The sequence below is a fragment of the Leptodactylus fuscus genome, chromosome 8, assembly GCF_031893055.1.
Source record: "Leptodactylus fuscus isolate aLepFus1 chromosome 8, aLepFus1.hap2, whole genome shotgun sequence".
NCBI classification, from domain to species: Eukaryota; Metazoa; Chordata; class Amphibia; order Anura; family Leptodactylidae; genus Leptodactylus; species Leptodactylus fuscus.
Window position 1 is genome coordinate 36081449 of NC_134272.1, and position 12996 is coordinate 36094444.

The following is a 12996-nucleotide window of genomic DNA, read 5'->3' on the forward strand; positions in this document are numbered from 1 at the left end:
TAGTGTGAACCCTGCTTTAGTCACAACTGTTGTTTTCCCCTCAGCACTCTCACTTTTGCCCTTATATATATAGTGCCTAACTTTGGGGGCCCCAGTCTCATGACAGGGACACGCTAATGAGATGTAACGTATTCTGCTCCTGTGCGTGGAGAGGGGACCTGCCAAATGTCACCCAAATCGGGCAAGAACTGTGGCTTTGTATAGAGCGAGCTACTACAGATTTTGAGTTATACAGTCCTATGAAAAAGTTTGGGCACCCCTATTAATCTTAATCATTTTTAGTTCTAAATATTTTGGTGTTTGCAACAGCCATTTCAGTTTGATATATCTAATAACTGATGGACACAGTAATATTTCAGGATTGAAATGAGGTTTATTGTACTAACAGAAAATGTGCAATATGCATTAAACCAAAATTTGACCGGTGCAAAAGTATGGGCACCTCAACAGAAAAGTGACATTAATATTTAGTAGATCCTCCTTTTGCAAAGATAACAGCCTCTAGTCGCTTCCTGTAGCTTTTAATCAGTTCCTGGATGAAGGTATTTTGGACAAACAATTCAAGTTCAGTTAAGTTAGATGGTGGCCGAGCATGGACAGCCCGCTTCAAATCATCCCACAGATGTTCAATGATATTCAGGTCTGGGGACTGGGATGGCCATTCCAGAACATTGTAATTGTTCCTCTGCATGAATGCCTCAGGATTTGGAGCGGTGTTTTGGATCATTGTCTTGCTGAAATATCCATCCCCGGCGTAACTTCAACTTCGTCACTGATTCTTGAACATTATTCTCAAGAATCTGCTGATACTGAGTGGAATCCATGCGACTCTCAACTTTAACAAGATTCCCGATGCCGGCATTGGCCACACAGCCCCAAAGCATGATGGAACCTCCACCAAATTTTACAGTGGGTAGCATGTGTTTTTCTTGGAATGCTGTTTCTTTTTGGACGCCATGCATAACGCCTTTTTTTATAACCAAACAACTCAATTTTTGTTTCCAAAATGAAGCTGCCTTGTCCAAATGTGCTTTTTCATACCTCAGGCAACTCTATTTGTGGCGTACGTGCAGAAACGGCTTCTTTCTCATCACTCTCCCATACAGCTTCTATTTGTGCAAAGTGCGCTGTATAGTTGACCGATGCACAGTGACACCATCTGCAGCAAGATGATGCTGCAGCTCTTTGGAGGTGGTCTGTGGATTGTCCTTGACTGTTCTCACCATTCTTCTTCTCTGCCTTTCTGATATTTTTCTTGGCCTGCCACTTCTGGGCTTAACAAGAACTGTCCCTGTGGTCTTCCATTTCCTTACTATGTTCCTCACAGTGGAAACTGACAGGTTAAATCTCTGAGACAACTTTTTGTATCCTTCCCCTGAACAACTATGTTGAACAATCTTTGTTTTCAGATCATTGGAGAGTTGTTTTGAGTAGCCCATGATGCCACTCTTCAGAGGAGATTCAAATAGGAGATCAACTTGCAATTGGCCACCTTAAATACCTTTTCTTATGATTGGATACATCTGGCTATGAAGTTCAAAGCTCACTGAGGTTACAAAACCAATTTTGTGCTTCAGTAAGTCAGTAAAAAGTAGTTAGGGGAATTCAAATCAATAAAATGATAAGGGTGCCCATACTTTTGCACCGGTCAAATTTTGGTTTAATGCATATTGCACATTTTCTGTTAGTACAATAAACCTCATTTCAATCCTGAAATATTACTGTGTCCATCAGTTATTAGATATATCAAACTGAAATGGCTGTTGCAAACACCAAAATATTTAGAACAAAAAATGATTAAGATTAATAGGGGTGCCCAAACTTTTTCATAGGACTGTATATATATATATATATATATATATATATATATATATATATATAGCTTTAACATTTGTGTCATTTGCTTCAGAGAGATTTTAAATGTGACAAACTTCTGTTAATCACATGTAAATAAGGAATCAGAAAGGGTTTAATAACAATCATATTTTATGATGTTTCAGATTGGGTTGCCATCTAATAGTAAAAAGAAAATCATATGGATGGACTGTGGAATTCATGCTCGTGAATGGATCTCAGTGGCATTTTGTCAGTGGTTCATTAGAGAAGTATGTATAGTAATTATTCATCAGAACACCTTATTGCTCAGTCTGACCATGATTCAATTGTCAATGTATTTTAAACTCTTATGGGCCAGACTTATTTTTTGCTTTATGGGCCAAGGCTTATTTTTATTTTAATTTTTTTTTGTCAGAAGGGCGTTCCTGAAAGCTCAGCGTTATTGCTGGGCTGTGAGGAACGCACCCTCCCTGACAGTACTTGTTCCAGGGGTGAACCTTCCCCTTTTGCCGCCCGAGGCGAACTACAGAAAGCCCCCCCCCCCAGATGAGGGGGCGTGGCCGAGCGGAGGGGCGTAGCCAAGCGGAGGGGCAGGGCTTAGCGCCGTTCGCAGGCAGAGAGCAGGCACGTAGATGACCTGCTCTCTGCCTGAGCGTGAGGGGAGGCTGCTGGAGCAGCACTGCTCCAGTGGCCTCCCCAAACCACCGCTCGATGCTAAGCCAGTCCAGGACAGCTTGTCCTGGACTGGCTTAGGCAAGCAAAAATGCCGCCTTCCCTGGGGCCCTGACATAGCGCCGGCTGAAGCGCTCGCTTCAGGTCGCCTCATGGGAGGTGCGGCGCTGACTTGTTCATTGCCCTGTACTATCAGTGGGGGCATTCCTTACTGCCCACCAATGATGCTGAGCTTTGAGGAACACCCCTCCAGTACGTCTATGGATGAGTCTATGGGTGACCCTGATCTATGAGGAACGCCCTTCTGACAGTGGGGAGATATCGGTTCTGGAATTAACAGCACAGATATCTCCAGCCTCGAGCACTTACCAGGAAAGCCAACAGCCGAGAATCTCAGTGTACCTGCGCCTACCATCACTTGGTTAGGGTAGTTATCATTACCACACCGAAGAACTTTTATACAGGCTAGCTATACACTCTACTATAAGACAGCTATAATAGGAATCGTCTGAGCTAGATGCTTTGCGGCTGCATGAATATCTCTGAGTGTAGGCAGGCTAAACAGTGTATTTTGTTAATTGCTACATATAAGGCTGCTTCTCTACCAGTATTAGTCCCCTGAGGATTCCCTGCAATGGGAGGAAACATGTAGAGACAAAAAACAACACTTTGATATAAAAATAACACATTGAGGTAGCCGATTTTGAAATCATTTGGCCCCTCACATTGAAGCCTGGAGCATTTGTATATTGCCTGTGTCTCTTGGTATTTGTTTTACCAATGCTGAGGGCTCAGGCTTGATTACATTGACCTCACAATGTCCATTGTTTTTTTCTGGACACTATAAGATTATGGTTTCCATTTCTATAGCCCCGTACAAGAGCAGTTAACTATTTGGTTGGCTGGTATCACCTACAGTATATGTCTAAGACCTGTCATCTGAGGTTATAGCTACTAACATTTTTAAACCCCCTCTGATACATCTTGTAAGAGGCTGTTTCCTCTTGCTCTATAAAATTATATTTTGAGCATTGTTATATATACCTTGCAGTTGATGCGATTTTTTGGGTTGCACACAGTTATCTCTGATATGGTGAGGGATAGTCTCCCTGATATCCTATGGACTAGTTTAATTCAGGGTCCTAGTGTTGCAGCCATGGTTTAGACTTATCCCTGCATTTAGGATAGGCCTATAATTAATCACAATTCACACATTGGGAGGTATATTTTTTATTTCATTATACATATTTATACCCTGGTTTTTTCATTTTAACATATATCAATAAAGAATTAGTTTTAAATTGTTGCCATTTCCGTTGGAATTAGGATCCAACAGTAACACAATGTCAAAAACTCTCTTAGAAATCTAGAACACCAAAATCTAATATTACTTAGGCACTGTAGTGAGCACTAAGCAAATATGAATAGATCGGGACTTCTTGAGATTGGCTAGAAAGGCCCACATGTAGGTATATTAGGCCTTCATGTTGTAGGAAGGACCGGACCTATTAAATTCCATACATTATAATGTTCCAGAAAATGTATCTGTTTCATTAGACTTCTTTTTATTTTCCAGCTACTTCATAATTACAACCACAATCCAGTGATACATAAAGCTCTGTTGAACATAGACTTCTATATTGTTCCTGTCCTCAATATTGATGGTTTTATTTATTCCTGGACTACGGTAAGTGTTTGTGTAAATTTAATAACATAGTTATACAATATCTTATGTAGAAGAATTACTGACATGTAGTTTGCTTCTTAATGTGACTTTGATTTAGTAATAAACTAGTAGAAAACAGGAATCAGGCAAATACTTTTGGTGCCATAGATGGGGGTTTGTGGCGATCATAAGAAGAGATGGGCAAAATTTGCAATATTCATTTAGTCAAATATTTGCAGGTTCATCCACCTGTTTCATTTCAGGCTGAACGTTGGCACATGTCAGAAGGGCTGATGTTTTACATATTATCTCTACTGACCCCAGAGTATAATAAGCAGAGATGTGGAGAAAAATCAAAAAGTCACCTTCCCTCACCTCTCCAGGGCTCGTTCAGGGCATCCAGTATTCCCTCAGTGTCCTCTTCTGTGGTCTTCAAGTGACAACACTGGTTGTCTGGTGACCACTGAAACCTGTGGATGTGTCTCACATGATGTGCGCCAATATCATGGAACTTTGACACAAGTGTTTTGACGTTATCATGCCTCACATGTCTGGTGAGGCCCAATCACTGGCCTCAGCACTCACTTGATGACCCTTGATGTTACTCAGAAGGCCAGAACAGGAATCAGACAGAGCTAAAGAGAGGTGAAGCTAGTTGAGTATAAGTGTTTATTATGTTTCCACAAATCCCCTGGGCCCCGCTTATTATATTCTACGGTCAGAACAGTGTTTCATGAGTGACAAATTTGGATTGAATCCACTTTTATCCAAACAAGTTTGCTCATCTCTAATCACAAGGAGACCCAGGGTAGTGTGCAAAATACTTGGAGGAGAGTGTGCATTAAAGGGGTTCTATCATTGGGAAAAGTCATTTTTAACTAATCAGGTCCTTGCATAGCCTTTAGAAAGGCTATTCCACTCCTACCTTTTGTATGTAAATTTCCTCAGTGATTTAGAATAAGTCGGTTCTTATTCATATGCTAATTAGCCTCCAGCCAGCACAGGAAGTTCCCAGTAGCACTTGTCTCTGCTATTATCTTCTATGTGTGTGCAAACAAAGCTGATTCATCAGCAGCAGCATCCCGTGCTGTACAAATACATAGGAAAGAATAGCACAGAAGGTGCGCGATGAGACTTCTGGGGTGCACAAAAAGGCTAATTAGCATATGAATAAAAACAGGCTCATTCAAAAACCACTGAGGCAATTTACATACAAAAGGTATGTGCTTAGCTAAAAATGACTTTTACCAATGATAGAGCCCTTTAAAGGAACCTTCCTAAGAACACCACTGTCTGTTACACAAAAGTACTGAGGGAAGACGTTGGATTGACCTATTAGAGAACTGGCAGATCCTATACTTAAGCCCAGCTATAAGAGGAGATGTTAGCCTTTTTGCTTTGTTTTAATGGCTAAGAGTAGCATGTAATGCTCTTTAGAGACAGAATTCATTTAGGTCCAGCTGCTGTAAATTTACAATGCAATAAATTCAGATATGCTAAAATAACCGTATTTTTCGGACTATAAGACGCACCTAGGTTTTAGAGGAGGAAAATAGGGAAAAAAAATTTTGAAGCAAAAACTGGTAAAATATTTAATATATGGGAGTTGTAGTTTTGCAACAGCTGCAAGGCCACATTGACAGGTGACCCTGCAGCTGTACGGGGACGCATAGAGTGTTTTTTTTTTGCGGGGCCAGAAGTACTTTTTAGTTTACCATTTTGGGGAATGTCTATTGCTTAGATCACCTTTTATTGAAAAAAAAACGGTGGTTTATAACATATGATCTTCTACTTTTATATATATATATATATATATTCTAGGGACAGGAGGTGATTTAGAACTTTTATTTATTTCATATTTTTATTATATATTTTTAAAGCTTTTTTTTTTTTACTATTTTATTCCCCCCCCCCCGGGGCTTGAGCCTGCGGTCGCTTGATTGCAAGTCCCATAGACGGCAATACAACTGTATTGCCGTCTATGGGACATTCTGTCTATTAGTATTACGGCTGGTCATAGAGACCAGCTGCAATACTAATACAGCAGTGACAGGCCTGGGAGCCTCATTAGGCTCCCGGCTGTCACCCGAACAGGTCGGCTCCTGCGATATCGCCGCGCAGGAGCCGGCCTGCATCTTTACAGGTACGGGGGAGAAGGGGCCGCTGATACTGACCCGGCATCCGCTGTACTAGAGAAGCGGATGCCGGTGAGGGATAGACGCCGGGGCCTGAGACATCGCTGCCCTGCCCTGCATGAAGCCAGCTCCCGCTGCTGGCTTCATGTAGGGCAGAGGAGCGCAGCGATGTCGCAGGCCCCGGCACCTGTAATGGCGTCTATCACTTGCCGGCTTCCGCCTCTCTATTACAGCGGATGCCAGGCGCCACATTCGGCCTATAAGACGCACCCTTCTTTTCCCCCCAAATTTGGGGGGAAAAAAGTGCGTCTTATAGTCCGAAAAATACGGTATTCATTAAATAAGTGTCCTAATTGTTTTCTAAAACAAACATATCATTAAGTCACACTAAATGGTTTTCGATTTAATGTATTATGTATGTTGACTAGGGTTGAGCCGATCTTGACTTTTCAGGATCGATTTTAAAATCCGATTTCCGATCATTTTTCATTCGAACCCGATCTCGATCCCAATGCAAGTCAATGGGATTTTTTTTTTAATCGGATTTTAAAAGCAATCCTACCCCCTGGTGTCCACTTACCTCCAGAGATGGCTGGTCCTGTGCCCCGTGCCTTCATTCTTCGCCTCGCTGCTGCTCCACGCTGCTTTTCTTCCTTCGCTGCCCTCTCCCTGCCAGGTTAGGAGAGTGTAGGCGGGTTAGGAGAGTGTGGGCGGGTCCTGGGAGGGGATATGTCACGTCTCCCCGCCCTGTACCCGCCCACACTAAGCCACAAGCCCCGCCTACCTAGCGTTTTAAACACTAACCTGGGAGGCGGGGCAGCGAGGCAAGAAGAAGGAGGGCACTGGAGCAGCCATCTCTAGAGGTAAGTAGCTGCTAAAGATTTAGTTTAGCCTTCCATTCGAATGAATGGAGGCAGCCAGCGCGCAGGGGGTTAAGGCTGTGTGTCAGCTGCTTCCATTCATTCCTATGGAACTGCAGCAGAGCCTTCACACTGAATATACATCATATACTCAGTGTGAAGGCGAAGCAATGCATTGTGGGAAAAATCACCGATCTCGATCCCACATAAAAAGATCGTGTTCAGAATTCCGATGGCGATCGTGAAATTTTCTCGATCGCCGATCGGAATCCGATCTTTTCCGAACACGATCGCTCAACCCTAATGTTGACACCTTAGTTTTATATTTACGTTTTGTCTTTTATAGGACCGTCTTTGGAGAAAATCTCGCTCACCTCATGAAAATGGAACCTGCTATGGTGTGGACCTCAACAGAAATTTTGATTCACGATGGTGCTGTAAGTTTACTATAACTAATAGTGTCTTGGTACTCCTAGTGGCAGATATTTATCTACTTCTCTTCACCAGTTTTCTTGCATCAAATGTGCAGCACAATCCCCATTCCACGCCATACTTGCCTTATTGTGTGAATGTCGGTGGGGACACCTCAGTCCAACATATTCTTTATAATTCATTACAATTTTCTGTCATGTTATAAAGGAAATCTACACCAATTTCTAACCATCGTAATTTCCATTCTAGCGCTAGGGTGGCTGGTGATTTATGTAGAGGGCTGATTTTCTTCATAAATCATTCATTCCCTGCATTAGCCAGGGGCTTTATCGCTGCAATGTGTCCATTGGATATATGACAAAGGAATATTCGATTGCTACAAGTTGAGGTAGTAAATACTGTGAAACCTTTTGACACTGTTTTAGTTTAATCAACAATATATTCTCTGTAACCAGACTAAATGTTAATGTCATTTTGATATATTTTCTGTACTCCGTGGTGTAAATACCAGGGTAGCTTCTGCCATAGTGCTCAGGACCCCCAATAGGCCCATGATTTTTTTATTTTTTTTTAACCAGCAAGTAATGGGCCCTATTTACTTACCGATACCTGCTCCTGCTCATGGCCGCCTCCACTTTCCTTTCTGCACACCATATCATGTCACTGGGGCCCCCTGGAGGGCAGAAGGATATGAACAGGTGCCTGTGAGCAGGAGCGCGGATCAGTAAGTGAGGCTGTGAGCCCACAAACCCCAACAAATATTGCTATCATTATACTCTGGTGTCTTTTCAGGCCCCAGAGCATAATTATCGGAGGCCCAGATGAGGTGAGGGAACATAAAAAACAGTATGACACTGGGTTCACACCAGCGTTCGGCACTCCGTATTAGATTTCCGTCTTCTGCTGGCAGAAGATAGAAACCTGTCATGCCGAGTCCGGCTGTGAGCGCCGGTGAGCGTTTTGAGCTCTCCGCAGCGAAACCATTTTTTTAAAACCGGACACAGAGTACTGCATGTCCGACACTGTGTCCGGTTAAAAAAAAAAAAATGGTTTTGCCACGGAGAGCATAAAACGCTCACTGGCACTCATGGCCGGAAACTTTTCAAATCCATTCAAATGAATGGGTTTGAAAAATGACTGCAGGTTTCCGTCTCCTGCCCTGTTTTGTGCAGGAAACAGAAACCTGCAGAACGGAGTCCCGGGCACAGATGTGAATGAGCCCTTACTCACCTCTCATGCGATCCAGCATTCTCCGGTGTCATTATACATCACAACACCGGCCTGGCTCATGTGACTTCTGTACCAACATTGAAGATGACTGAAAGCAGCATGGAGTGCATCGGAGCCTAGGAGAGATAAGTAACATTATTTTTTATGTTTGTTACTTCCCGGGAACCGTTAGTGTTCTCCATGTTATATGTAATTTTATATTTCTATTACTTTCCTTAAATTTAAGAGCAACTGTCTCCAAAGATATTGGAAATATTGTACTGTACCCTTCTTCAGGCCCTCATTTTTGTATATGTTTCCATCTAGCAATTGGTGCCTCAAGAAACTGCAGCAGCCTTACATTCTGTGGAACCGGACCTGCATCAGAACCAGAAGCCCGGGCTGTGTCACAGTTAGTGAGCAGTCTTAAATCTGATATCTTGTGCTTCCTGACAATGCACTCATATGGACAGCTCATTCTCCTTCCTTATGGGTATACCCAGGATCCATCTGTCAATCATAATGAGCAGGTAAGAATTCATGCATATGTAACCCATTAAGTGGCATTAGAACAGCTCTTAAAGCTATGGAAAAATTTTCATTTTTCCATCTTTGCATTCAAACTTTTTCATTTGTTCTGTCAAAATAGCCATACAATACTTTGCTTTTTTATACAAGTTATTGTTTTTTAAACAAACCATTTAGGGCTACATATAAACATTTAGTATTTTGGGAGGTGGGAGAAATAAGAAATAAATAGTAATTCAGCGATTTTGGTTGGAGAGTGTTTAATTTTTAGTGTATACTTAGCAGGACAAATGACAGGTGAGCATTGTTCTGCGTGCCAGTGCAGTTACAATGATGCCAAATTTATGAAGATTTTTAATAATTTTGCAAAGTAAAAAGACTTTAAAGATATAATTGACATATTCTGAGAGACACAACTTGCTATCTTTTCCATTGCTGAAGATAGATAATAGCATATATTTTGCAGGACAGGCTATAGTATTTATCATTGTCATTTGACATCCAAAGATTTAAACTGGTGAGGATTGGAGTTGTTTGTGGCAGAAACCAGGAATCAATGTATAACACCTGGGCTCTGCCACTCATTGTTCAGTTGACAGTGGCGCACAATATCCTTAACTGATGTATCCATCACTAAGTATAAACTTCCCCTAATAACAGATATGTCCGTCATGTAGCATGAATGGGTTAATGACAGTAAGATCTCTATGGAGTGATCTATTTCAGTAACTGCATTTCTACTTAAAGGTCTTACTGTAGAGAAAGATTGTTAGGGTCAATAACTCCATAATAACTCCAAAATGTCATAGCTATAGCCCTACAAGCATATAGGACACCAAAATATGAAAAGACTTTATTAATGTATGAATAAGTAAAATTTCCAAATCAATCATATCACAAAATCAATCACATCAAAAGTTAATGAATTCAAGAAAGGTTTACGCTAGGTTCACACTAGCATTTGGCTCTCCTTCATTTGGATCTGCAAAGTATGAGGGCCCCTTCACACGGTGTAAGCGCTCGGCTCATTCCGAGCCATACACGTGAGCGCTTCTAAACACTTCCCATTCACTTCAATGGGAGCATGCGTAAAGCCGGCTTTACGCCGTGTGAAGGGGTCCTAAAAGCAGTGGACAGAAAGATCCACCATGCCCTTCTCTCCGCCAATTTTAGATGGAATATGCGGCGGATTCTCTGAAGATATCAACCTAGCCTTAGATGACCTCTTATACCAGGTTAACAAAGTTTTATGTAAATGTATCGAATTCTTGTTTATATGTTGATCCTTTATGATTCTCAATCATGAAGGAAGGTGCCTATTGGTTTAACATATGTTTTTAACTTTTTTTAAATTGTATACGCTACTGATGCTACCCCAGTATCACAGATAGGATTACAATGAAAAATAATTTAACAGCAGGAATAGCAACATTATATATTCCCTATTTGTAATAAGTGACAGATACAGCCATATAACATTGAAATAAATTTCTAGTGTCATATACAAATTCAGCTGCTACAAAGCATAACTTTGCATAATCATATACAGATAACAGAAAAAAGGATACACAACAAGATAATCATCCATATGAGGAAAAAGAGGATGTTTCAATATAAGGTTCTAACAAGTAACACACATTCCCTTTAAGATTGTCAGATCTTGTCCAATGGCCATGTAAGGATTGGAGTCAGGGGCAGGCAGTGCAAAGTGACACAGATGGGAAAGCAACACTGTGCAACTAATGACAAAAGGGGTCGTAGGCCCTGCGGCTATGACTATGCTGTAATATCTGAGATGAGGCAGACCCATGCACTTCCTAATTGAAGTGCGCCTACCACGACTCCTTACGCTTCTATCCGGCGGCTAGGATAAGGGGAGAGGAGGCCCTGAAAGTGCTAGGGACTGGAGTCACGGGGTCACACCTAAACAGAAAGCACAGTGTAAATACAATGCAAAACAAAAGACTAAAACAGCATGGAACCAGGGAGGACCACAAGTCCCAGCAAGACACAGAAGAGAAGGCGAGGTCAGACGAGCAAGAGGTCGAGCCAGGAGATATAATAAAAGGTACCGAATCAAAAGACAAGGGATAGTCAAAAATACAAGCCGGGCAGATTAACCAAGAAAACAGACCGAATATTAACAGACAGGGAATCAGACTGAGCAGGGGGACCAGGAAACACAAAGTGAATGGCTGGCAAGGATCCATGCCTGGGTGGGGTTTAAATAGCAGCAGAGAACACACCTGATGGCTAATGACATGGAGACTGAAGGCAAGGAAAAGATTAACCCTTAATGACCTAAGCACACCCAATAGAACTCCTAACACGTCTCCCAGGGAGACGCCGCGCAGCAAGGAGACCGCGGCGACTCCGTATCCTGACAGGCCATACATAATCACTGTCAAAGGAGAGAAGAAGAATTGGGAAACAAATGCATAGCAGAGCTTACAGTACCAGGGTTGGGGGCTCACAATATTTTTTGATCTGTTGAAATCAAAATGATTGTAAAATGTATTGACATAAATGTTGTAAATAAACTGATATGGTATTTCGAACAATAAGTTAGAATTTTACTTATCAAATTTTGTTTCTGCAGTTGACAGTCGGACAGACAGCAGCTTCTAAAATTGCAGAACGTCATGGTACTCATTATAGAGTTGGATCTGCCTCTCACATATTATGTAAGTAGAGAAGGTTTGCACTTTCAAACAAAGTCCAGATTTCATTTATTAGGCATTGCAAATGGTACGTGTACTCACACAGCAGTGGTGTCCACAAAGCTTCAGGGGAAGAAGGTTCATTTACGTAACCCAGAGCTATATAAACATTTCAAATACAAAACTATAACCATACATAAAAAGACAGTTTCTACACCTGGAACTTTGTCTATGTATGTGACATGTATATATGGCTGCAATACCATGCAAAAACAGAACGTTGTAACTAGAGATGAGCGAACACTAAAATGTTCGAGGTTCGAAATTCGATTCGAACAGCCGCTCAATGTTCGTGTGTTCGAATGGGTTTCGAACCCCATTATAGTCTATGGGGAACAGATACTCGTTAAGGGGGAAACCCAAATCCGTGTCTGGAGGGTCACCAAGTCCACTATGACACCCCAGGAAATGATGCCAACACCTCTGGAATGACACTGGGACAGCAGGGGAAGCATGTCTGGGGGCATCTAACACACCAAAGACCCTCTATTACCCCAACATCACAGCCTAACAACTACACACTTTACACACTCAATACCACATCTCTGACAGTAGGAAAACACCTTGAAACATGTGTATTTGGCACTTGCAGTGAGGAGAGCTTGTCACCAGCAGTGAATTTGGCCCTTGTAGTAAGTTGAGGTTGGCACCAACATTTGTTTTGAAAATCAGGGTGGATTGAGCCTCTAACCAGCAGAGTTTGGGCAAATTCATGGTGGAGGGAGCCTCTAAACACCCCAGTTTGGGCAAATTCATGGTGGAGGGAGCCTCTAAAAACCCCAGTTTGGACCAATTCATGGTGGAGGGAGCCTCTAACCAGCCCAGTGTGGGCAAATTCATGGTGGAGGGAGCCTCTAAAAAACCCAGTTTGGACCAATTCATGGTGGAGGGAGCCTCTAAACAGCCCAGTTTGGGCAAATTCATGGTGGAGGGAGCCT

General features: G+C 42.1%; 2 protein-coding genes across 2 annotated transcripts in view; both read left to right on the forward strand.

The window, feature by feature from the left end:
• Positions 1–12996, forward strand: part of LOC142216492 (gamma-crystallin-1-like) — a 347542-nt gene that overhangs the window by 180509 nt on the left and 154037 nt on the right. The window lies entirely within an intron of this gene.
• Positions 1–12996, forward strand: part of LOC142217406 (carboxypeptidase O-like) — a 37999-nt gene that overhangs the window by 13267 nt on the left and 11736 nt on the right. The window contains exons 6-10 of the mRNA XM_075285634.1: positions 2001–2105; positions 4085–4195; positions 7516–7606; positions 9138–9340; positions 11938–12022. Of these exons, the coding sequence (XP_075141735.1) occupies positions 2001–2105; positions 4085–4195; positions 7516–7606; positions 9138–9340; positions 11938–12022 (595 nt within the window). The remainder of the gene's footprint in view (positions 1–2000; positions 2106–4084; positions 4196–7515; positions 7607–9137; positions 9341–11937; positions 12023–12996) is intronic.